This window comes from Staurois parvus, unplaced genomic scaffold, assembly GCF_062004578.1.
Source record: "Staurois parvus isolate SC_StPar_1 unplaced genomic scaffold, SC_StPar_1.0 ptg000362l, whole genome shotgun sequence".
Taxonomy (NCBI): Eukaryota; Metazoa; Chordata; class Amphibia; order Anura; family Ranidae; genus Staurois; species Staurois parvus.
This window is the reverse complement of record NW_028318158.1, coordinates 7,815,399-7,840,680: the sequence shown is the minus strand read 5'-3', so window position 1 is coordinate 7,840,680 and position 25,282 is coordinate 7,815,399. Positions and strand designations below refer to the sequence as shown.

The window sequence follows — 25,282 nt, the reverse complement described above, 5'->3', positions numbered from 1 at the left end:
ACTTCTCCAGACCCTTTCACGTCTGCCACGTTCACAGGGTGAACCTGCTCTCATCTGTGAAAAGCACAGGGCACCAGTGGAGGACCCTCCAATTGTGGTGTTCAATGGCAAAGGCCAATCGAGCTCTATGGTGCCACGCAGTGAGCACAGGGCCCACTAGAGGACCTCAGACAACCCTCATGAAGTCTGTTTCTGATTGTTTGGTCAGAGACATTCACACCAGGGGCCTGCTGAAGGTCATTTTGTAGGGCTCTGGCAGTGCTTATCCTGTTACTTCTTGCAGAAAGGAGCCGATACCGGTCCTGCTGATGGGTTAAGGACCTTCTACAGCCCTGTCCAGCTCAACTAGAGTAACTGCCTGTCTCCTGGAATCTCATCCATGCTCTTGAGGCTGTGCTGGGAGACACAGTAAACCTTCTGGCAACGGCACATTGATGTGCCATCCTGGAAGAGTTTCATTTCTTAAAATGTTATACTTCCCAATGGTGGCAGTGTGTCTAGACTAAGCATTGCTCACACTGGACCATAATTGCCTTAAATATAATATATGGTTAGAGAGGGACATAGTAACAGGTTCCCCCTGCTAGCTGAACATACCTGCATGTACTAACCTTTTGCTCACCCACAAATCTGTTTGGTAAGAAAGACACATGACACTGCATATGCTTTAGGCTGCAACTCTAACAGGTCTGAGAACTGTCTCTTTAACCCCAGTAATCCCATCTGACACTTGTTTCCTGATTTGCTAAGCACCAGCGCTTTGGCGTGGGAGGGAGGGAGGGAATCACATGCTCTCCATAGATTGGAAGTACCGAGAGCCTTAGAGGCCAATTGCCTAGTGCCAGTACTGTGATCTAGGAAGAATAGAAGCTAGTCACATGAAGTGGGGGAGCAAAGAAAAAGCAAGTATTTGCTGCTGATGGGGTTAAAATTAAAATGATCTGCATGGACAAAGCACAGGTTGGCTTTGAAGTCCAACCCAAGGTCAAGCAGACGCCCTTACTGGAGCAATACACCCCCACGGAGCAACCTCCCTGCATTCCTTTTTGTGAAGTGGGTTCTGTCTACTGCATCACTTTTCGTGATCCATGATCATCCTGATGATCATAACAGCCTGGACTCTCTGGAAGAGAACTGAATGAGGCTGGAGAGATCTAAAACATCTGCCATTAGATTTATTTTCCCAGTAAAGCCATGTACACACGATAAGCACGATGAATGATCATCCATTTTTTTTGCACACTAGTCTCCATATAGAAAGTGAAGAGGTTACTCAAGTTACGAAAATTATAATATGACAGAATAAAAATTTGGTAGTGATGTAATATATTGTATTTTTGGACAAAAACTGTACTGATTAAATGAAAATCATACAATCTGGTATTGTACACAAAATATTTTCATGCTTGTCCCTTCAAATAATTTCAGACAAAAGCTTTGTACTAACAAAGAGATTATTATATGATCGCTTCGAAAATTTTATTTTTCCTACGTTTTTCTGATCGTATGTACTAGGCTTTAATATATGTGTACATTCTCAATAGAATTGAAAACTGATTTTGTATAGTTACAGGTAATCAGATCTGAGAACTTTCTGGCTTTTACCCTGAGACTGCACATAACCGCAGAAAGGGAGAACAGAATGTTTCCTCCTTTCATCAGTCACAACTCAAGCAGCCAGAGTAGAGATTAAAAGAAGTCAACTCCTACTCTGGGGTTCTGCAACCAAAATGCATAAATATTGACCCACTTGCTGCACTGAAGTTTACTAAAGGGATTTGAAAAGTTTGCCAGCAAAATTTTCATTGATGTCTGGCGCCTCCCACATGGTATCTTTTTTGTGCACATTCTAGATATTCTAGGTATTCTAGATAGTCTCCCTGACTACATGGTATTGCCGTGGAAACTCAAACACCATCTTCCACATTGACAACCTTATTGATGCGAACACAAAATCATTTCTACCCTTTTCAACTCCACAGGAACAATATCAGTTACCCTTGCAGGCCTTGCTTAGATCAGATGTTTTCAAATCTGACACTTTCCATGATCCATCCCAGTTATCACCACCTCCCCCTCCCTCCAGCAACTTGCAGGGAACTAATCTCATGTATAAGATCTTGATGGCCCCACACTCTGAAACACCCCTGAAACATAGCTATGTGATTACATGGGAACTAGTACTGAATAAACAATTTTCGTTAGAGGACTGAAGGGCAATTTGGACAGCCAACCACAAAACTTATCTCTGTACTGTTTGTAAGGAAAATACATCTAACATCTTTTATCATTGGTACTATACATCTGACATCTTACATACACTTTACCGCTTACCATACTGTGCCATATTTTGTTATGGTTTGAAAAATGTTTTAATAATAAAAATGCATTTAAACTGAAAGGACTAGCTAGGAGAGTAGGGGCACTGTCACCCATGGCAGTACTAACAGGATATGTTGGGCTGGTGGCCATGAGTGGAGATGCTCCAACGTTCAGAGATCAGATTTTGACCTGTAGTCAGTGACACATGCTGGGTATTATACAGTAACCTGCTCCTTGTTCAGAGCTGCTATCACAGCTTCTGGGAAATGGAAGTCTTCCAGCACCAACTTCCATTGCAGCTCTGAGGTGTCATCAGACCGAATGCCGAAAGTCACAAAGGAAGCTAATCTTGGAAAATGTGAAAAGGTGTGCCACAAAAAACCATGTCTTTAGGAAAACCCAACTTTTACCATACCCCATAATGGCATACTTTCTTTAGCCCACAGGAATCAGTGCCTACCAAAAGAGCCACTCTATACTGTTTTGTTTTCATGAGCAAGGCTTCCCAGTTCTCCCCTGTGGACTCTAAAAAAAACTTTTTAACTGTGCCTAGCTGCAGAAATCTACACCCACATTTTCCTTTGCAGCATTGGTCTCACCTCCACACCTTTAGTATTGAATGTCCTACAAATTGCAAGATGAGCAAATCTTGTAATACTTCCAACCATTGCAGTTTTTGTGCAACGGGGTGCAGTGACTGATAGTCATTTCCCTCGGCTACAAGTGGACCCAGAGCTGAATGATTATTGGTCATGTGATCTGTCAGCTCTCTTAAAGTCGGAGTGGGAAGGTTGTCACACAGATGCAGCATAATGGAGGTATGTATGTTTGTTATTTAGTATATCCCATAATTCTCCTTTAAATGTTTATCCATACTGTATTTTTGTTTACCTGGAATATATGCTGCAGTGCCTGCACGGAGGGGTGAGGCAGGGTAAACACGCAGAAATGTTTTAGGAGACGGGGACTGAGCTCATTCCTTCCTCCACCAGGGGGTGCACAAGCAGTGATGAGAGAGACATCCTGGATGTTCTGGAGGAAACAAGTAGTTGCTGAATTAGGATTTTAAAACATTTTGGTAATCAGATTTAGATCAGGTTTAAGAATACCCACTGACAAGATGCCCCCAAATCAGGATAATTTTGACCAGATCAGATGGTGAAGCTATTTCTCTAGATACCAAGCAACACAAATGCCCTAGGTGTTTTTTTAAAATGATAACTATTTTCATACTGATATAGCCAGCGCAGGGGCGGACTGACCATTTGGAAACTCAGGCACTGCCCGAGGGCCCGGGGTCAGTAGGGGGCCCCATTAGATGCACCTGGTACCTTTTTCATAGGCTTTTTTGAGTTTGGGCAAGGACACAGGGGCCCCATGATCCCCTATTGCCTGGGGGCCCCATGAGTTGTCAGTCCGCCCCTGAGCCAGCGCATTAACATGTATGTTCTAATATAAAAGTATGACATTTTAAACCTATTGCTTGAAACAACTGTTTTCTTTTTTGGCATATAAATTTCCAGAATGAGAAGAATGGACTGGATTATAACAAATAGAACATCTGCCAGTATTTTTTGAGCCAACAAATTAAAAAAAAGTAGAACTATGCTATTAAAGTCCCATTAGACTCAATTCACAAAGCTACCACACCTGAATAAGGATCATTAAACAAAAAATGACAGATATTTTAAGTCAAGTTCACAGAGATTTAAAAATTATTTGTGAACTGTATGTTAACAATAAAACATCAACACTGAATTATTGCTCTAACCAATGCTTAAGCACCTCCAATTTTTTTGCTCTCTTTTTCTTTTTGCTTCTCAAGTGTCTGCCCCATTAAAATAATATTTTAGTTACTTAGTTTAGAGTCATCCATGTCTTATTAAATGCCTTAGATACTCCAAAAGAGGGATATTCCTGCAATAGTCTCCGAGGAGCAGGGCCCTCCTATCCCTCTTCTATTGAACTGTATTGTAGTATTGTCTCCCATTATATTGTAAAGCGCTGAGCAAACTGTTGGCGCCATATAAGTCCTGTATAATAATAATAATAATAGTATCAGACACTTTTCATGTCCAGATAGGAGTTTTGTGTGTGTTCCAGCTACTCCTGCATGCAGACATGTAAACAGAGATTTCACCCCTAGAGTGCAGAACAGAGATTTCATCAATAGAGTTTAAGTGCTGATTTACATCTACTCTTTTGTGGCAACATACGTGTTACCACAATGCATGGCAATGTATGTTAAACACTGAGACAATGCACCGGGGTTGCAATGTACTGCAATGCACCATAGTATGTTGCAGAAAAACTTTGCAATACATCCAATTTTAGGATGTTGTGGTGCATTAGAAGCCTATTGAGTTCAATCAACCACGCAAATGTAAATGAGCCCTCACTCTCCAGCATCCAAAAAAAATTTGAAATATCAGTTTTGGGTGGGCTGACCATTACCTAGAATTACCTTCCATTTATTTCTGTTCTTAGTATTTTCCAAATTCTTTAATGCTTTCATTTAGGATTACCTATCTGTCCTCAGTTAAGATACACTTAAGCATGCACATATCAAGGAAGAAAAAAGGTTTATTTGTTAAAAAAAATGAGTGGTTGCCCACAGCAATACTTTTTTTATTTATAGGATTTAGACACAAGGGGTAAAAAACTCATCTTTTCTTATTATTTTCTTTACGGCATTTTTTAAATGACCCACAAACAACCTTACTCTACATGAGGATGGTCTGCTTAGGGCTGTCTAAAGGGCAATAAATCTCTGAGCAACCATTCTTGCTCTCTCCTGTTCTCAATGACAGGAGGGGAGCAAGGTGTTAACTGTTAAGTTGCAGCAACACTTAGGAAGCAATGGCCAGCTGTTTCCCCGCTACAGTGCAGAGACTCCTCCCATCCATATCTGACCTCGCAAGCTTCCAGTTTCCACCTGGGGCATCACCAGTTATAACCAAGAACCAGTAATAGGAAGCATGATCATAAAAAAAGAATAAAATAAAGATACCCACCTTCCAGGTAAGTGCTTTAGTGTCGTAGAAGCCACCCAGTTCTAGTAACTGACGAATCAGTTCTAGCGGTGGCTGGGCCCCATATTGTTCAGGATTTGGCATGTTCAAGTCATCAATAAATACAGCCATCTAAGAAAAGTCATGGAGAAAATAAGAAACATTCAGTTACCCCAGTTTAATAAGGACACATTTCTTAAAATGAATTGCCACTTAAATTGTATGGAAATCCAAACAAGTACTTGCTCACATTTGCACTCTTTTTGCTTCTTAAGTATAGGAGTGAAATATTTTTTTTTACAGAATAAAAGTTTATTAGGATTTTGTTAAGAACGCATAGTATAGAAACAGCCACTGAACCCAATAGGAGCACAGTCCTTGGCCACAGCAAAAGAAAAAAAACAGCCAGTCATATTAAAGTTCCCATATATACAGTGAACTCAAAGAAAAGGAAATATAGGAAAATCTGTGAGGTCGATCCCCTGTCAGAATAGGATATTGCAAGAAGTAATAATATCTACAAAACTGAAAAGGAAAGTGGCTTAACCATCCTGCCAGGCTGACAGGTTGTAAGAATAGTAACATACTCTAAGAGTTCACAAGAAAAAGGAAAAAAAAATCCTAAGGGGGAGGCAACGTAAAATACTTTATTACTAGTTCAAAAAGCCTAATATATACCTGGTGATCCTGACAGTTTCTGCATCCTCTGTGGCCTTCCTGGGAAATGGTGACAACGCTAACCACAGGCTCCCAATGCTGTGGCAGCAGTGTCATTCTCACATATGCTTTTCTGCATCAGGAGTACAGAATGCTGTGCCTGTAGGGTCCTGTTAGCAAGATCCCCTGACTGCTCTCCTTTCAGTACCTCCTATGTAGTTTGCCTGACAGTACAGAACAGAAAAAAATGCTCTTCTCAGCTGTATGCACACATTCAATTGTACACACACTCACACTTGACATGGTTTGCAGATGGTCCTTTTTCTTGTTAAATATTTTTTTTTTGCTGTCCTGCAGAAGGAATTAGATAAAAGTGGAGAATATGCATGCATTTTTTAAAAACCATGTTATCTAATTTGCAGAAAAGACAACAAACTGACACCCAGCTGCTTTAAATCTTTGTTTTCAGTGATGAGCTTCCAAGCTACTAATTAGACACAGCTATCAGTATCTACCAGGGATGTGTCCAATCTATGTTTTAGGATTTGTTAGATGACACGTTCCTATGCCAAATGCTTCACAGCAGATGCACTGTCATTTACAGACAAGTCTATTCTTTCAACAGCATACGATTGAACCCATGTGTTGGAAAAAGTCTTGTGCGCTTTAATTTTGATTTGCTGAGCGGTATATACCATGTGGTGTGGTGCACTGCATTGTTACAAAAGAGTCGTGCACATTTTCTTACCCATTGTGGTAGGTTGGCAGCCCAGTTACAATAAATGGTCTGTCTTAATGCAAGACATGTTAAGGCAAGCCATAATGTGTATGCATTAAAGCATCACAAATAAACACTTAAATGTGAATGACTTGAGAAACCAAGAGCAAAAAATACAGTATATTACAGTAGAACAGTCCTTAGATGTGGTGGCTGCTTTTGTTTTCTTTTTCAGGCTTTCTTCCATTATTTTTACCTGGTGATCCTGCCAGCAACACATTTCCTGTCCTAGAGTGACAACTAGGGTTGCCACCACACCCTTTAAAACTGAACACATATTAATTACCATCTTTATCAGCTACAGAACCTGGGTAATAATATGTGTTCGGCTTTAAAGGGATGAGGTGGCAACCCTAGTGACAACCCTCACTCACTGTACTGTAGCTATAAAAAAAAGTAGTGTTACCACATTTCCTGCGAGTACAGGAATATAGATGTTGATTTCTTCAGTAATCCAGTGTGCCTATAACTACCCGGCATTGAACTCCAACAATATTATCAGTTCTCACCAGTTCTCTTCTGTGAACTGTAAAATACCACTGCCCCACCATGTGATGAGGATTCAAAAGAGGGGGAGGTATTCTAAACTGACAATGCTCCATAGATACAGTATGGGGAGTGAGCTTTGCCAGTCTAGGAGAGGTAGTATGTTACTGGCAGAATCCTCATGTGCAAATAAAGGAAAAAACCCTGAAAAAAAATAATACAGCAACCACACCTAAGGACATTAATATTTTATGTAGCTCTGGGAGGACAGCTATCACTACATTTTCAGTGCTCTGGGAGGATAGCTATTGCTGTATTTCTGGAGGTCCAATGCTGGACCTTCTGGTCTCAGATCCTTCAGTTGTAGAATCGCATACATCTGCTGTGCTCGCCCCTGCTCCAGCCCAATCAAAGCAAGTTTTGCAATAAATTAACTCATTCACAGACTACAAAGGCTTCTGTGAATGAACAGCAGAGGGGAGGGGCAGGTAGAGATGCTGTGTGTGAGAATACAGCATCTCTCCTCTCAAAGCCCTGAAGTGTATGATATTTATCCTAATGGAGCTTCATAAAACTGCCAGATGTGAATAAAAGAGTGAATGTCCAGGAAGTGGCATATACCCAGTTGGACTCGTATGTCTGCACATTTTACAAACTGGCTAAATTCCTGGAGTTCAGCTTTAAAATGTATGCAAAACCAAAACTTCCTTTTTTACTAGGGGAGGGTTAAAACCCCTATTTTGCCTAACCCCCTTTTTGCTGTATGTGTCACGATGGGAATATTATAACACATCCTGTCCTGAAGATGCAACAGTAAAAAGAGAGGAAATCTCACCACTTCGAGAGGAAGTCCACAGACAGTTGTTACTAAAACATCATGCCACATTGGCTGATTTTCCCTCACCTCTTGCTCTAGTGACTCCAAAATTTTAAATTTCCCCTCACTTACTGTACATTTCAGTCACAACGAAACAAGTAGAGGGTGAATTTCCCCAGCAATGAAAGGCACATCAATAAATCTGAGGATCTAACCTTTTCCCCACACTATCCAGAACTAAAAAAAAAACTTTTGGCTTTAAAGAATTTGATTGGTTCTGCCTTAACTTTGAAACTATTGCCCACAGCAAACAATCATGCTGTCACTGTTTTAGAACAGGAATGTGGAAATTGTAGCAGTAGAGTTCAGCTGAGCAGAGCTGAATCCCAGGCAAACATCTAAATACACAACTAAAGTATAACTAAAGGTACATATTTTTTTTTACAGTTTTGTATAGAGCGGAGAGGGACTAGAAAATTAGTTGTATTGCTGTCTGTGAAGGAGATTCACCCTATTTTCCTGCTTATCATTATCATTGAAAGTAAAAGACAACTTTTGAGTTGTCCCCAGAAAAGTAATAGAGGGGAAATTTTCCAGTGGGGACACTAGTTCTGGTGACCTGGGCGGTTCCCAAGGAATTTCCCTAATTTGCAGGGATTTCCCATCACTGAATGTTTGGCTGTGGGACAGGAAGTGAAGGGAAATCTCTGCAATGGGACACAGATGGGGAAAAAAAAAATCTGACAGGGGTTATAACCCTCCCCTTCTCTATCCAAAATAAAAAAAATGTTTTGTCAGTCGTTCTACTTTAAGATTTTTTCTGTATATGTGATATGCCTAACTACTCTAGATGAAAGATTTCTATTTCTCTTTCAGCCGTATGATCCAGGCACCCCTGTAAGACAGCACAACCAAGCCCTGTGCTCCCTGAAACCTGAAGATTACACTGTAGTTAAAGCGGAGTTCCAGCTAATAAAAAAAAGGAAGAAAAGTCAGCAGCTACAAAAACTGTAGCTGCTTTTAACCGTTTCAATACCGTGCGATTTTACACCTTCCTGCCCAGGCCATTTTTCAGGTTTCAGCGCTCTCACACTTTGAATGACAATTGCGTGGTCATACAACACTGTACCCAAACTAAAATTTTATCATTTTCTTCACACAACTAGAGCTTTCTTTTGGTGGTATTTAATCACCGCTGGGGTTTTTATTTTTTGCTAAATTAACAAAAAAAGCCCAAAAATTTTGAAAAAAAAACACATTTTTCTTTGTTTCTGTTATAAAAGTTTACAAATAAATAATTGTTCTTCATAAATTTAGGCCGAGATGTATTCTGCTACATGTCTTTGGTGAAAATAACCCAAATTAGGATGTATTTTTTAGTTTGTAGGAAAGTTATAGAGTTCACAAACTATGGGATAGATCTGAATATTGACCAGTCCTGAAGTACTGACAGCCAATCTAATTTCTTGAGGTCCAAGAATGTCAGAATAGTACAGATATCCCCAAATGACCCCTTTTTGCAGAGTAGACAGTCCAACGTACTTCATAAGAGGCATGGCGAGTTTTTTGAAGTTGTATTTTTTGTCATAATTTTTCGGAAAATGAAAAAATTTAAAAAATTATTTTCACTATTTTTTTTTTACATACTGTCACCAGTGCAGTACAGCGTCATCATATAACTGGCATGGCGGTGAACAGGGACACTGACTGGTGACAGTATGAAAAAAAATATATATATATATATTTTTTTTTTAATTTTTTTATTATTTAATTTTTTATTACATTTTTTTTTATTTTTTTTAAGATTTTTTTTCATATTTTACTATGACCAAAGTAGTACAATGTTACCATAGTAACATTGTACTACTTTGGGGAAGTGATCAGTATTTTTTTTTTTACACAATTTGCTTATAGCAAAGAATTACTTTGCTATAAGCAAGCATTTACCTGAATGAAATCGATTCATTCAGCTTTTTTTTTTTTTTTTTGTGCTTAGCTGTGATTTGGTCACAGCTAATCACATGACATGTGCATGTGATTAGCTGTGACCATTCACAGCTAGGCACTAGTATACAATGGATGGCATCATGAATGAAGCCATCCATTGTATACAACTGTTATGTGACCTGCTGTGATTGGTCACAGCAGGTCACATGGTACCAGCAACGGAAGCCGGTACTCGGATCTGTCATCGGCCGTGTCCGAGGTGCACGGCCGGTGACAGATTGCGCTACTGCGCCGCTCTGCATTAGCGCAAACTGCGCACCCGGAATACAGCAGCACATTTGAAGCCGCCAAACGGCCATTGGCCGGGCGGCTAATGGTTAAAATACAGCCACTTGCCTGTCCCTCGGTCCAGCGCTGTCCTCACCACAGCTGGTTTCACTGGCCGTCTTCTCTCCCTGGCACCGGCATCTTTAGTGTGGACACCTGGCTGTGACAGCTTGCGGCGAGAAGCGTTGTGCTTTGTGAATGGCCCCGTAGTCTTCTGGGACCTGTCACATGTCCCACAAGACTACAGGGAGGGAGGACAACTTCTGCTTCTGATCGCCTAGGCGAACGCAAAGGAAGTGGGAGCAAGTATCTGTCAAATTCGGCTCCCCCCACGCTCCTCAAAGGTGCCAATCCTTAGTGGGGAGTGAGGGACAAAGCATTAAAGTGGAACTTCCCCTTTTGGGTGGAACTCCGCTTTAAGCAATACAGTCTAAAATGCTAAATTTATGCTCACAACTTTCAACTCTTCACAGTGTTATGTGAAATGTCTGTGCAACAGAGAAAAAGTAATTCACCCAACTAGTAGTGCTCTCTGCTAAGGTTGTTTCACCACTTCAAGTCCGGACACTTTCACCCCTTTCCTTTCCAGGCCAATTTTCAGCTTTCAGTGCTATCACACTTTGAATGACAATTGCGTGGCCATGAAACACTGTACCCATATGAATTTTTGTAGCATTTTTTTGAGACAGATAAAAATTTATTTTGGTGGTATTTATTCACCACTGGCATTTTTATTTTTTTTTTGCTTTTTGAAAAAATGTGTTTTTCTTATAACATTTTGCAAATAAATAATCTTTCTTCATAAATCTTGGCCAAAATGTATTCAGTTATCTTTTTAGTAAAAAAAAAAAAAAACCAAATTAGTTTATAACCAAAAATTTTAATTTTATAAAAAATGTTTTTACATTTTAATTTTTTTTTTATATTATTATTTATGTTTTTTTTTTCTTTAACATACTGTCACCCTAGCAGTACAGTGCCACCATAGTGACACTGTACTACTTGTGGGTGGGTGATAAAGATTTATTTTTTTTCTTACACCGATTGCTTTTACACCCATAAAGGCTGTAAAAGCAATCATTTCTCCTTCTGACTGCATTCTTGAAGCCATTGAGAAATACTGTGAGAGCTGTGATTGGTCACAGCTTGTCACATGGTACAAGGCTGTTGTGAATAGCCCTGTACTATGTGACCTCTGTGATCATTCATAGATTTCACACGTAGTAAGCAATGATCACATGAATCGGGACCTCACACAGAGGTCCCGTACATCGCCTCAGGGAGCGCGCACAGGCTGTGAATGCAGAGGACATTTATAAACGGCCACCTGCTCCTGCACTGCTCCCGTCTGACCGTTTATGTAAATGGACCAGACGGGAAGTGGTTAAATCTTAGACCTGAATGGTCAGAAATACATATCCTTTGGCAGTTAAAACAGCTCCCTTATATGTATTTCATCTCTGTATTTAGTCATTTGCCTGGAGTTCAACTTTACGCGCTCTTCCCTGTTGCTTATACTCACGTTATCATCTATGCACCATTCACACAGCACAGCAAAGAGAAAGCATCCAGTAATAGCTCCAATCCAGTCTGCTCAGGACTTATAAAAGGACAAAGACCTCCCCATGCTCCTATATGACCACGATTAGGCCAGGAGACTGGTTGCTCAGGTATCCATGACTGCATTGTGAGAGGAAGAGGAGAGGGTCACACATGCTCCTCATACCAAGAAGTACCAGGTATTTCTCTCCGGCAGGCTAATGAAGTGGCAGAAGAGAGAATGGACAAGCAGCAAAGAGGGGGTTGAGTGTTTGGGGCAGAGTCTGGCAAGTATATTTTGCCTTTCATTGTCAGGAATATGCACAGCTTCAATTTAAAGATGAATTTTGGATGAACAAATATTTTCCAGATACAAGTGATTTTTTAAAATCTTGGGTTGGCTTTGTGCATTTCTTCCAGATCTGTGCAGTAATCCGGTGTGAAACTGCCACTGTGCAATAGCTTCCTGTGATAAAGTCCTGTCACTGCTGTTTATCTTGTACAGGTTGATTGGTCTTGTATCCACCCCCTCCTATAGTTTTCTGCTGGCAGCCTGTAGTGGGTGGAGCCTTCTGATCCCTCCCACAGCTGTGTTCTCTGCATAGGCAATAAAAGTGCAGTGATGATGGCACTGCTACTCTTATAAGGTAATATCTTGGTTTGTAAAGGCATTTGGTGCACACACAGTGGATTTATAGCCTTTATGGCTTTTGAGGAATGTATTTCAGTCAAGCTATGTCTGGAATTCAGCTTTGAGGTGATAATAAAGGGGTTAGTAGGGTGTTTTAACCACTTGCCCTCTGGAAGATTTACCCCTCCCTTCCTGACCAGACCATTTTTTTGCTATTCAGAACTGCACTATTTCGACCGGTAATTGTGCAGTCATGCAACGCTGTACCCAAACAAAATTTATGTCCTTTTTTCACAAAAATAGAGCTTTATTTGGTGGTATTTGATCACTACTGGGTTTTTTATTTTTGTGATTTTCAGTTACAAAAAATATCCAATAAACTCAAAGCTAATCAAAAATTTAGGCCAAAATGTATTCTAGTACATGGCTTTGGTAAAAAAAAAAATTCCAATATTAATTGGTTTGTGTGCAAGTTATAGCGTCTACAAACTATGGTATATATACTTGAATTTACGCAGCTTTCACTTTCTGACTGCCTATCACATTTCTTGAGGCGCTAAAATGCCAGGGAAGTACTGAGTCCATGGAAGATTTTATTTTTTGATTTCCATGTGAATTGTCTGGCAAGAGCTGAATTCTGGTGGGTGGCCATGTATTGTTGTGCATATAAATTGCTTTGGCCCACACTCAATTGATACAAATCTTCCGTGAAAAACAGCAAAGGGGCTAAACACTATTGCTGGCAGTGAAAGGAGCCGATCCTGCTAACACTGCGTTTTTGGGGACACTATAAAAAGCAAGCACTAGTATTGTTCTGTTCATGATCAAAATATAGATCCATACAAATACTATACTAGTAAAGGGGGTGATCAGCGACCTATAGCGTGAGTGCGAGAGTGTGTGGGCAATCTAACGCTAGCTGACCCTGGCTGGGAGAGGAGCTTACAGACCTTGACGTTATCTGATGTCACTAGTGGCAGTAATACAGTGATCAGTGAAAAATTCTATTTACTGACACTGTACTAATGGCACTGGCTGGGTGATCAAAGAGTTAATAGGGGGCAATCAAAGGGTTAAATGTGCTAATCTAATGTGTGTGTGTAAAATGTAGTGCTTTTATGCATGGTGCAGTGTTCTCTCTTCTCTCTCTGTACCGACGTGGGAGGCGCAAGCGCGTTCACAATCCGAAATAGAAAGTGACGTAAGGTTATGTCGCTTTGCCTAGAGCCACTGCTCGCCTGCACAAAGTAGGCAGGCAGTCGGCATGCGGTAAAAAATACATTTCTAAAAAAACTTTTTAAAAAAATCTCAATACAGTATTATTTATTTATTTTTTACATCTTTTTATTATTTAAAAAAAATATACTTTTATCAGAGTAGTGCAGTATTACCATTAGGGATGCATCAATACCATTTTTTTAAAAGTACTCATCCATACCAATTATGGATACCTATTGTGGGCACAGCCCCACTGCATAGTAAAAAAAAAAAAACTTTTTCCCAGAGTTCTTGTTTAAGATAATAAATGAGTGAATGAATGACATGAAAGTTGTCCCATAGATGTGTGCAAATGTGCTGCCTGATGCAAATGTGCAGTGCAGGCTATGTGTCATCTAAGGAGGACACCCCTAGCCAGTGTGCTGATCACTTCTCGCCAGGAGACAGGGAGGGATCTCCATCCCTGATGGGTGTAAATCAGAGGACAATGATGTCCCAGTATTACACCATATGGATTACCTGCTCAGGGTCCTGGAAGCAGGTCGTGCAGGTCAGAGGGCTGGGGGAATCGCCACTGTCCACATCAGTTGTCACACACATGCTCCGCCTCTGCCTCCACCTTCATCTCCGCATCTTGTTTAATCTCACACCCGGCTCATCCTCCTGCCGGGTGTGTGACAGCAGGGAGCCTTGCGGGGTCACTGTTACAGCAAGGTACACTATATTGCCAAAAGTATTGGGAAGCCTGCTTTACACGCACATGAACTTTAATGGCATCCCAGCCTTAGTCTGTAGGGTTCAATATTGAGTTGGCCCGCCCTTTGCAGCTATAACAGCTTCAACTCATCTGGGAAGGCTGTCCACAAGGTTTAGGAGTGTATCTATGGGAAGGTTTGACCATTCTTCCAGAAGCACATTTGTGAGGTCAAGCACTGAGGTTGGACAAGAAAGACTGGCTTGCAGTCTCCGCTCTAATTCATCCCAAAGATGTTCTGTCAGGTTGAGGTCAGGACTCTGTGCAGGCCAGTCAAGTTCCTCCACCCAAAACTCACTCATCCATGTCTTTATGGACCCTGATTTGTGCACTGGTGCGCAGTCATGTTGGAACAGGAAGGGGTCATCCCCAAACTGTTCCCACAAAGCTGGGAGCATGAAACTGTCCAAAATGTATTGGTATGCTGACGACTTAACAGTTCCCTTCACTGGAGCTAAGAGGGCAAGCCCAACCACTGAAAGACAACCCCACACCATAATCCCCCCTCCACCAAACTTTACACTTGGCACAATGCAATTAGACAAATACCATTCTCCTGGCAACCACCAAACCGAGGAACGTCCATGGGATTGCCAAACAGAGAAGCGCGATTTGTCACTCCAGAGAACATGTCTCCACTGCTCTAGAGTCCAGTGATGGCGTGCTTTACACCTCCGCATACGACACTTTGCATTGCACTTGGTGATGTAAGGCTTGGATGCAGCTGCTTGGCCATGGAAACCAATGCCACGAAGCTCTCTATGCACTGTTGTTGTGCTAATCTGAAGGTCACACGAAGTTTGGAGGTCTTTAGCTATTGACTCTGCAGACAGTTGGCAACTTCTGCGCACTGTGTGCTTCAGCATACGCTGACCCCACTCTGGCATTTTACGTGGCCTACCACTTTGTGGCTCAGTTGCTGTTGTTCCCGTTGCTTCCACTTTGTGATAATACCACTAACAGTTGACCGCGGAATATTTTGTAGCAAGGAAATTTCACAGATGGACTTATTGCACAGGTGGCAACCTATCACGGTACCACGCTTGAATTCACTGAGCTCCTGAAAGTGACCCATTCTTTCACAAATGTTTGTAGAAGCAGTCTGCATGTCTAGGTGCTTGATTTAATACACCTGTGGCCATGGAGGTGACTGGAACACCTGAATCCAATGATTTGGGGGGGTGTTTCAATACCTTTGGCAATACAATGTATGTCTGGGGACTTTACCGGCCCTCCTCCCATCGTAACCCCTTGCCAGTGATGCCTTTTACTGGTGCCTGCCCTGGTGGGAGGGGAAGGGGAAGTTGACAGCTGAAATGTCATCGGTTGTTAAGGACAGGACAGCCCCAGTCCTTAACACCTGATGAATGCTGGCATTTTCTCTTTTTCATTTCATCTGTCAACGGGGGAATCCCGCTGACAGCTGAAAGAACCGAACCTTAAGGTATCAGTTTTTGGTATCGGTGCATTTGCACAAGTACCGGTACTCATGCAAATGCACAGTATCAGCACTAATACCGATACTAGTATCAGTATCGGTGCCACCCTAGTTACCATAGTAACATTGTACTATGGGGGGTGATCAGGGATTATTTTTTTTCCACTTTGTTTTGCAAGAGCAAATACAGAATTATTACTCTGCAACACAAAGCTTGCTTTGAACCTTCATGAATGAGTTAAGTTCATGACAGTTCAATATAATAATGATCTGTGATAGGCTAGAGCTGGGCACATGGTACAGGGTGCTGTGATTGGTCCCATGTATCATGTGAAAGCTGAGGGCCATTCACAGCTCACCAGGAAGAGAAGCAAAGCTGTTATGAATTAGATTGATTCATAACAGCTTTGCTAACATTGTGATCATGTGATCGCATAGCGTTCTGCTTGAAACACCAGTAAGGCCTCTTGTACACTGTTGCTCCTAAATGTGAGTTTAGGAGCTTTTGGCGTTTTATGGCCAAAGTCCCTGAACTCAACTCAATAAAAGCCTATGTGTCTATGTACACCTAGGCTTTTACCAGAGTTTATGAGCAGCAGAGTTTAGTGGCAGTTAAACGTTCCTCTCCTGAATGCAGAAGAATCGCATTCAGGAGAAGAACATTTTGGCCAAAACAGCACTTTGGTGTTTATTCATGTCAATGAAAAAAGAAAATGGCTAATCAAATGAATAAACGTTCAAGCGCTAATTGCAGCTAAACACAGGTAAACGCAGCTAAATGCGGTACCACATTTACATGCGGTTTTGCCGCATATATCGCTTTTTCTGCTGCTAAGAGAACTAAAAGTCTAGGGGAGTTCATGTATACACGAGGCCTTAAATATATTCAAACAAAGAAGAGAGAAGACAAATACACTGCAAATTAAATAATCAGGTAGATGTGTGAGTAAAGTTCAACAATAAACACACTGGAGTGTAAAATTGTGGATGGTGAAATGTTTCTGCTATTTAAGCATAACGTTTTTTGCAAGAAACAATAACAATCCTTTATGTGTACAGGCATTCTGCTGTAATCACTAACCTCTGATGTCTCTGCCTGGAAAAATGACAATAAAGAGTAAGAAAGATAATAAATGAGATGTCTGGAATGGAAAAGTAAGGGCCTCTGTCGAAGGACACTTTTGACATGCAGTTGACCTCTTTCTGACCTGCTTTTGACTTTCTTCAAGCAGGTTTTTCCATTCTACTATTTTTGTATTAAAAAGCAAAACCCGATTAAATAGAAAAAAAGACCCAAATCTGCCTATGGTTTATATTGTACAGTAGGAATCACAGCCAGAATTCTGTTGCTGGAATCTGTATACAAGCTTTGGAGACCATAGCAATATTTATTATTTATTTCAGGTACTTATATAGCACCATCAATTTACGCAGTGCTTTACATATATATTGTACATTCACATCAGTCCCTAACACTCAAGGGGCATACAATCTAAGGTCCCTAACTCACATTCATACATACACATATTAGGGCCAATTTAGACAGGATCCAATCAACCTACCAGCATGTCTTCGGAGTGTGGGATGAAACTGGAGTACACAGAGGAAACCCACGCAGGCACAGGGAGAACATGCAAACTCCAGGCAGGTGGTGCCGTGGTTGGGATTCAAAAATATCACCTCTTTTACATAGGTCTCAGCTGCCCCTCACTTAGAACCAAATCCCTCTGTCTCTTGTTCCTCCACAGTTGTCTTTCTTTTTGTGAAGACCTCTATAGATATATAATATTTAACCATCAAATGTTTTATACTACACCTAACCTTTCATCCTGCCTTTGAATGATTGCAATTGTTGTTTTGAAAAGCTAGTATAAAATATAATTATTGGTGAGAAAAAGCATTCTTGGGTCTACCCAATCAGTTTTATTTTTTTGTGGTCTGTATAACTGTTGCCGTGGCAGGGGTGTGTCCTTTGCCTACATACTGTACATGTCAGAAAGTTGAGAGGTATGTTTTTAGGACAGTAGAAGCACCTTAAACCATACTGCATTGACTTGCTTCTGAGTCTAAGCTGCTCTGAATTGTTTCTGAGTTGCATTGACTTGTCATAGCTGCCTCTACTGTAGTTACTTTGAGCTGCTTGTTACTCCCACTGATTTGTGCATGGAAAAACGCAGCACATATGCAAATTGCTTATACACAGAACATTTTCTTGTTCTGCTACCTAAATAAGAATAATGTGAAATGTGTAAATAAGCTAAGTACTGTGTTTCTATTGATTATGGGAAAAATGTGTGGCTAAAGGCTATGCAGAGAAAATACACCTCCTTGCTACTTACAGGCACAGAGCTACGGTGCCTTAACGTAAATACATTCCTGATGGCAATGCACAGCCAGTGGAAAAACATCATTGCTATTCTTACTTGTTTTGACTTTGGTGCTCCCAGTGTATCCCGGCCCTTCTTAACCAGCTTACTCAGGATTTGGCTCTGGATTCTGGCCGGACTCGTGTGTGCTCCTAGCTGTATGGTGGAAATGATCAGCTGGTTCTGTTTCCGATTTCCCGAGTCACTGGCTGACATTCGTCCAGTGAGCGATCCTTCTGTAAAAAAAATAACATGTTACCACTAGTGCTATGTCTAGTATTGTGACAAACCCGAACAGTTCAATTTGAGAAACCCGTGAAAACATGTAAAGCATGTTTATGTACCAGAAAATCCAAATATTTAAGCAGCTGAAGTTAGAGTGTCACAAAACCAATATCATAACAATTATCAGTAAATTATGTATTATATGCTGTTCATAGTCACTCACTCGCTACGGGATTCATTTTCTGAATTCTGCAAAAAACCTGGTTGATCCTACTGTTCTCTATCTCCCCCTTTTGCAGTGTAGTGTTGTCAGCTCTGCACATGCTCAGTTGTCAGCGAGTTTCTATGCTGAGCCTTTCCTCCCTATCACATCCGAGCAGCCCATCTGACTAAAGAGTCACCCATGGGGGTGTGTAGACAGTGGTAAATGACAGTCCACTCCCTCCCACCCTCCTACTCTAAGCCAATTAACCAGCTAAACACAGTGGGGGTGGGATATCACTGTGTATGTAGATTGATGGAGGCTTTACCTTCCTTGTAATCTAAGACACAGGCTTGAGGGGTGTGACACAGCCTGTGACTGGCAGAAATCTGCTCACACCATGTTATTGCCAAAAAAATAATAAAGGTTTGATTTCAAATATAACTTGTATCTTGATTGAAAACAGTTTATTGATATTAATTATTTATTGTTACTCTGTATCCCAAAGACTGTTTTTTTATTTTGAACATGTGACCAGCAGCAGAGGACTAGAAGCTCCTCCTACCACTTGTTTCCCTGGAGACAGGCTGGGAAAAAGGTGAGTCATGTGACATCTGTATATCAATTAGGGAAAAAAGTACTTAGATTTGTTTTTGTTTTTTTAATAATTACAGTGCCATCATGCACATATAGAAAGATAAGGGATAATGTAAATTAAACAGTGTGTGTTTAGCATCACTTTAAACAAAACATGGCTCATCTTGTACAAACCTAGCATATCTCCTCCTCCTTCAGTCTTCTGAGCCTTGCTATTGGTCAATGAGGCCACTCATAAAAGGACCAGAAGGAAAGGCTTTGGAAGTGGGACAGGCTCAACATTGACATAGAAATGGTGAGATTTACATTTAAAGTGTATATTAAGGAAAATGAAGAAAACTATATAGTAAATATTTGAAATTCATACACGTTTCCCCATGAAATTCTATGGTCTGCTAACTATAACAGTTTATTGATCATAGTTAATACAGCTCTTACAATCTTAAAAACAACTATCATTACATTTGTATTACTATACTGTTCCTTGTGGGACAAAGTACATGTACTGTAGTGCAGGGCTTGAAAAAGCCGCTCGCCCGCTCGCCAAATGGGAGGAGAAATTCTCTAGCGGCGAGCACAGATGCTGGAGCGGCTGCGCTCCAAGCCTCATTGTGAAGCCGAGTTCCGGTTTCCGGCTTCTTCGGCACCGCCGCTGAGGGGACAGGTGCAGGAGAGGTCCGCTCTCCTCCACTGAGAGGAGACACCCTCTCCACCGCCGCATGGGACTCAAGGAGTAAGTACTATATACATGTCATATCACTATAATGGAGTACAGGGGAGCTGGGATATACATTACTCAGTAATGTATATCCCAGCTCCCCTGTACTCCATTATAGTGATATGACATGTATACAGTAATGTATATCCCAGCTCCCCTGTACTCCATTATAGTGATATGACATGTATACAGTAATGTATATCCCAGCTCCCCTGTACTCCATTATAGTGATATGACATGTATACAGTAATGTATATCCCTGCTCCCCTGTACTCCATTATAGTGATATGACATGTATACAGTAATGTATATCCCAGCTCCCCTGTACTCCATTATAGTGATATGACATGTATACAGCAATGTACATCCCCCCTCCCCTGTACTCCATTATAGTGATGACATGTATACAGTAATGATTACTCTATACATGTCATATCACTATAATGGAGTAAAGGGGAGCTGGGATATACATTACTGTATACAGTTTTATATTTTGGACTCTTTATTCTAAAGAAAAATTTAATTTCATAAGCTTTAAGGGGGCGTGGTTGGGGCAGGGCTGGGGGCAGGCCAGAGGTGGGGTTGGAGGCGGACCTGGGCAAGGTTGGGTTGGGCAACTGGTGGAGAGTAAGGTTTGTGCCTGGCTAGTAGGTCTAGACTCGAAAATTTTAAGCCCTGCTGTAGTACTTTTTCCCATGTTGTTAGGTGCTTTTTAACCTTTGCTGAGATCAGCCTAGGTGCCCACTCCCCCCTGACTGTTCGACAACATAGCTAGGTAGGGGATGGCTGCTTCATAACAGCTGCTTGTCTTGGCTCTGCACAATCTCCAGACATAAGTGATAACAGGGATGCAGAGGGAGATGGGGTGTGTCAGCTTCCCGTCCCTCTGCATTCCTCTTGCTGCTTCTTAGCTTGATAAAGTGCTCAGATCTAAGACAAGTGGTTGCTATGAAGCAGCCATCCCCTTCTTGGCTATGTTTCTGGACAGCCAAGGGGAAAGGGGGAGGAGAGAGGGAGGAAGTGCCCAATCCAAACTCATAGCTGGGGTTAGGAAGCACCAAACAAAACAGGACAAAGTACTGCATGTACACGGGAACAGAACAGTGAAAAAAAATATTGTAGTTCTTCTTTAAAGCAACCCTATGCTTCACCCTGGCAGGGCAAAGCAACAGGTAAACTATAATGCTCTCAGCAGTACACACTTACTTCCTTTCACATCCACACCGCTCTCTCTGACTGCCAGGAATGAAGATAGAAAACCATGTGTAAGCTCCAAGTTGTGACCTAGAGCTTACACAGGGTTAAAGTGATACTGAACCCAGGACCCTGCATTCACTATATCTGGTCTCCCACAGTACACAGAACATGGAAATGCAATTATTTTAGTGAATATAAACTGCTAAATACCTTTTCTCATCAGCAGTTAGAGCAGTCTTGTGACTTCAGCAGAGCATGGGTTAAAGCTTGTAGAAGGAGTTTTCTTTCTGCTCTAGGAGGATGTGAAACCCTTGACCCTCTGCATGTGATCAGCACAGGGCCAATGAGCACTGTCCAGACACTCTCCCAAGAAAAACAAAACCGTTCTAGCAATACGAACTAAACTGAGCATGTGCTTGTGACTATGCATTCAGTCTGTATCAGGTGTTCATTTCAACAAGAGGAGTGGCACAGAAGAAAGGATCAAACAGCCTTTTTACACAATGCAGAGGATTAACCCCTTAGGTTCCACAGTGAGTATAACAAGCATGCTTTACTGCATATACCAGTGGTCTGCAAACTGCGTCCTAAGGGCCGGATGTAGCCCTTTGCTTGCTTTATTCTGTTCCTTGGGGTACTATTTAATCCACTGATACCAACAATGGGACTTAATTTCCTCCACTGACATCAGTGAAGGGACACAATTCCTCCCAATGACACCAACAATGGGGCCCAGTGACACCAATGGTGGAACAGAATTCCTCCCAAAGACACAACTGATGGGTCTCCTTTCCTCTCACTGATGTCAGGACTTTTTCTGCTCCCAATGGCCCTTCTAAAGTCTGAAGGACAGTAAACTGGCCCTTTGTTTAGAAATTTGGAGACCCCTGGCATATACAGACTGATTTTACTGTTGTGGGCTTAGTAACACTTTAAGGACTTTTTCTTTGCTCCTATGTGAGAGAATCTGATGAGTGCATTGGCAGCCAATCATGAAGCACCAGCACTGTCATATGGAACAAAATAGCAACTTCTGCACTTTAAACTGGGCAAATGATAGTGGTACAGTGTACATTTTGCTAATTGCTGTCTGTATGGAGCTTTACCTTTGCCCTTAGCTGAAAATCCAATCTCTTCATCACCTCCAGAAATGGATCCTGTTATAGATGTAATATTCTGCAAAAGGCTACAAACACACAGTACAACCAGTTATGTTATGTGAGTACATTTATACAGATACAGGTGTATTACAGGGGAAAGGAGACTGAGGAGACAACTTTCTCCCGCCTGCAGCAGACTGATGACATAATTTTCCCAAGATGCTTGTGTCAGACAGACCTTGAGACATCAAGCCTAGATACAGTCTCTTAGCTGTAAAAAACTGGTAAAGAACAGGCTTATGAAAAATAATACAGCTGCTATATATTGTGACATGTCTTAAATTTATTCACACAGATTTGGTTTGCTGATATGTCCAGTTTACTGCAGCAATGGCAGAACCTGCAATTATCTATCAGAAATAATCAGTCTGGACTACCCATGTCAGTGAAACAGCATTGCTGGTTTGCTCTATATTTGCTATGGATTACTACACAGAAAGCAAAATAAATAGCATTCTGTTATTCACACAATACCATTATGGAGAAAGTCAAACCTATAATCAGTGGTTAAAGAGGCCATACATTAAGTAATTTTCTTTCATGCAACAACGGGTTGCAGGAAAGAAAATTGCTCAATTTCCCCATCAACACATCCAGTGCTGATGGGGGAATCCCTCCCACTAAGCTAATGTATTCTGACAGCGATACAATGATCACTGCCAGCTGCTATAGTCACCAGCCGTGATCAAACAAAAAAAAAAAAACAGACAGGCTAGTTGTACTGAAATTGATCAAGCAATCGACTTCAGTACAACCAGCTTGCCCCTTCATGCATTGCAATTTGGCTGGTTCAGCTAGATTCCACTCTGTCTATGGCATTTCGATCTGTCGATGGCTGGCTTTAGCTTTCTTACTTTTCAATGCTGGGGTTCAGGGGCGGACTGACCATTTGGGAACTCGGGCACTGCCTGAGGGCCCGGGGTCAGTAGGGGGCCCCATGAGATGCCCCTGGTACCTTTTCATAGGCTTTTTTGAGTGTGGTTTGAGTGTGGGCGAGGACACAGGGGCCCCATGATCCCCTATTGCCCGGGGGCCCCATGAGTTGTCAGTCCACCCCTGCTGGGGTTCTATGTTCAAGTAATTTACTCACGTTAATATGTTACCCCTGTATATATGTGGGTTATTGCTAGGTGCTCAAGCTGCTCCAAAATCATACTGGCAGATTAAAGCTGAAGTCCAGTAAGCACATATATATATACTTCAAATGGAAGACTGCTGTGTTATAAGAACACAGTCTATTTTCAATTTTCATTTTCTTGTAGCATATTCTCATGTACAGTTTCCTGAAATATGTCCAACTAAAGCTGGCCATACATGGATCAAAATTCAGCCAGTTCAGCAGGAACCAGCCAAATTTTGATCCATGTATGGTCATTCCCATTTAATAAAAATTGATCTATCTATAGACTTTTCATGAACAGGCTTGTTGGCACAGTATATATTCATGTGATCAGCGCATGCAGCCAGTCGGCTGCAACACTGATCAGTGTATTCTGACAGCAAGACTCCACCATTACCAGAATTCAATGATACAATGGGGAAGATTTCCCCCTCCACCTCCAATGTGTGGATGGGGAAATCATCACTCAAAGCCAACTAAAGACATTCAGGGCAGTAACTTCCAGCAATGACAATCAGTCGCTGCTGCTCCTGTCCAGTCTTGTTTCTGCCACATAAGTGCTGCTGTAGTTTGTGGATCACCCTGGTCTTTCCCTACCCATAAACACTCATAGGATGGAAATGGGCTCCTCAACAGACCCTGCTCCCAGAAGCCAGTTTGGAGAAAATGCAGAGGTCACAAGGTATAAAAATGCTCTAATCATGCCTCAGAACTCAGAAAATTAAATATTTATTTTGCATTTTGGCTGAACATGAAGGAAAGTGTGAAGTGAGACTGCCATAAGTCTGTTCCTCCTATTCCTTCTGTATTGTAATTGTACTGTCCCCCTTTATATTGTAAAGCGCTGCGTAAACTTTTGGTGCTATATAAATCCTGTATAATAATAGTCAAATATACAACCCTGATTCCAAAAAAGTTGGAACGCTGTATCAAATCTACAACAATAGAGAATGCAATGATCTGCAAATCTCATGAACCCATATTTTATTCACAATAGAAAACAGAAAACATATCAAATGTTTAAACTGAGAAAAGGTACCATTTTAAGAAAAAAATAAGGTAAGTTTGAAATCGATTTCAGCAACTGAAAAACACTGAAAAAAGTTGGGACAGAGCAAAAAAACTCTGGCAACGTAAGTGATACTGACAAGGAAGAGCTAGAGGAACATTTTGCAACTAATTAGGGTACTTGGAAACAGGTACGTAACATGATTGGGTATAAAAAGGGCATCTTGGAGAGTCAGAGTGTCTGAAAAGTAAAGATGGGCAGAGGTTCACCAATCTGTGAAAAGATGTGTCTAAAAATTATCTAATAATTTCAGAATAATGTTGCTCAACATAAAATTGCAAAGAATTTAAATATATCATCATCTACAGTATATAATATCATCAAAAGATTTTGAGAATCTGGAGAAATCTGTGTGCAAGGGAAAAGGCAGAAACGCAATACTGGTTGCCTGTGATCTTTGGGCCCTCAGACTGCACTGCATTTAAAAACAGGCACGATAATGTGATGGACGTCACTGCATGGGCTTAGGAATACTTCCAAAAATCACTGTCTGTGAACACAGTCAGTGAACATGGTCCAAAAATGCCGCTGTCTTCTCTGGGCCAAAGCTCACTGAAAATGGTATCTCTAGAATAAAGAGGCGTGGGACTTTCCAGCTTGTTGTCAGTGCTCAGTTCAAATGGCTGCATCTCTGGTGGTATGAGGGTTCATTAGTGTGTATGGAGTGGGCAGACTGCACATGTAGAAAGGCACAATCAATGGG

The 25,282-nt window shown here is 41.3% G+C and overlaps 1 protein-coding gene across 1 annotated transcript in view; it reads right to left on the bottom strand.

Moving 5' to 3' along the window:
* The window catches only part of DNAH14 (dynein axonemal heavy chain 14), a 338,071-nt gene that overhangs the window by 112,755 nt on the left and 200,034 nt on the right, over nucleotides 1-25,282 (bottom strand). The window contains exons 48-51 of the mRNA XM_089684997.1: nucleotides 22,337-22,416; nucleotides 18,349-18,527; nucleotides 5,337-5,465; nucleotides 3,214-3,354 (exon numbers count right to left, since the gene is read on the bottom strand). Coding sequence (XP_089541123.1) covers nucleotides 3,214-3,354; nucleotides 5,337-5,465; nucleotides 18,349-18,527; nucleotides 22,337-22,416 — 529 coding nt within the window. The remainder of the gene's footprint in view (nucleotides 1-3,213; nucleotides 3,355-5,336; nucleotides 5,466-18,348; nucleotides 18,528-22,336; nucleotides 22,417-25,282) is intronic.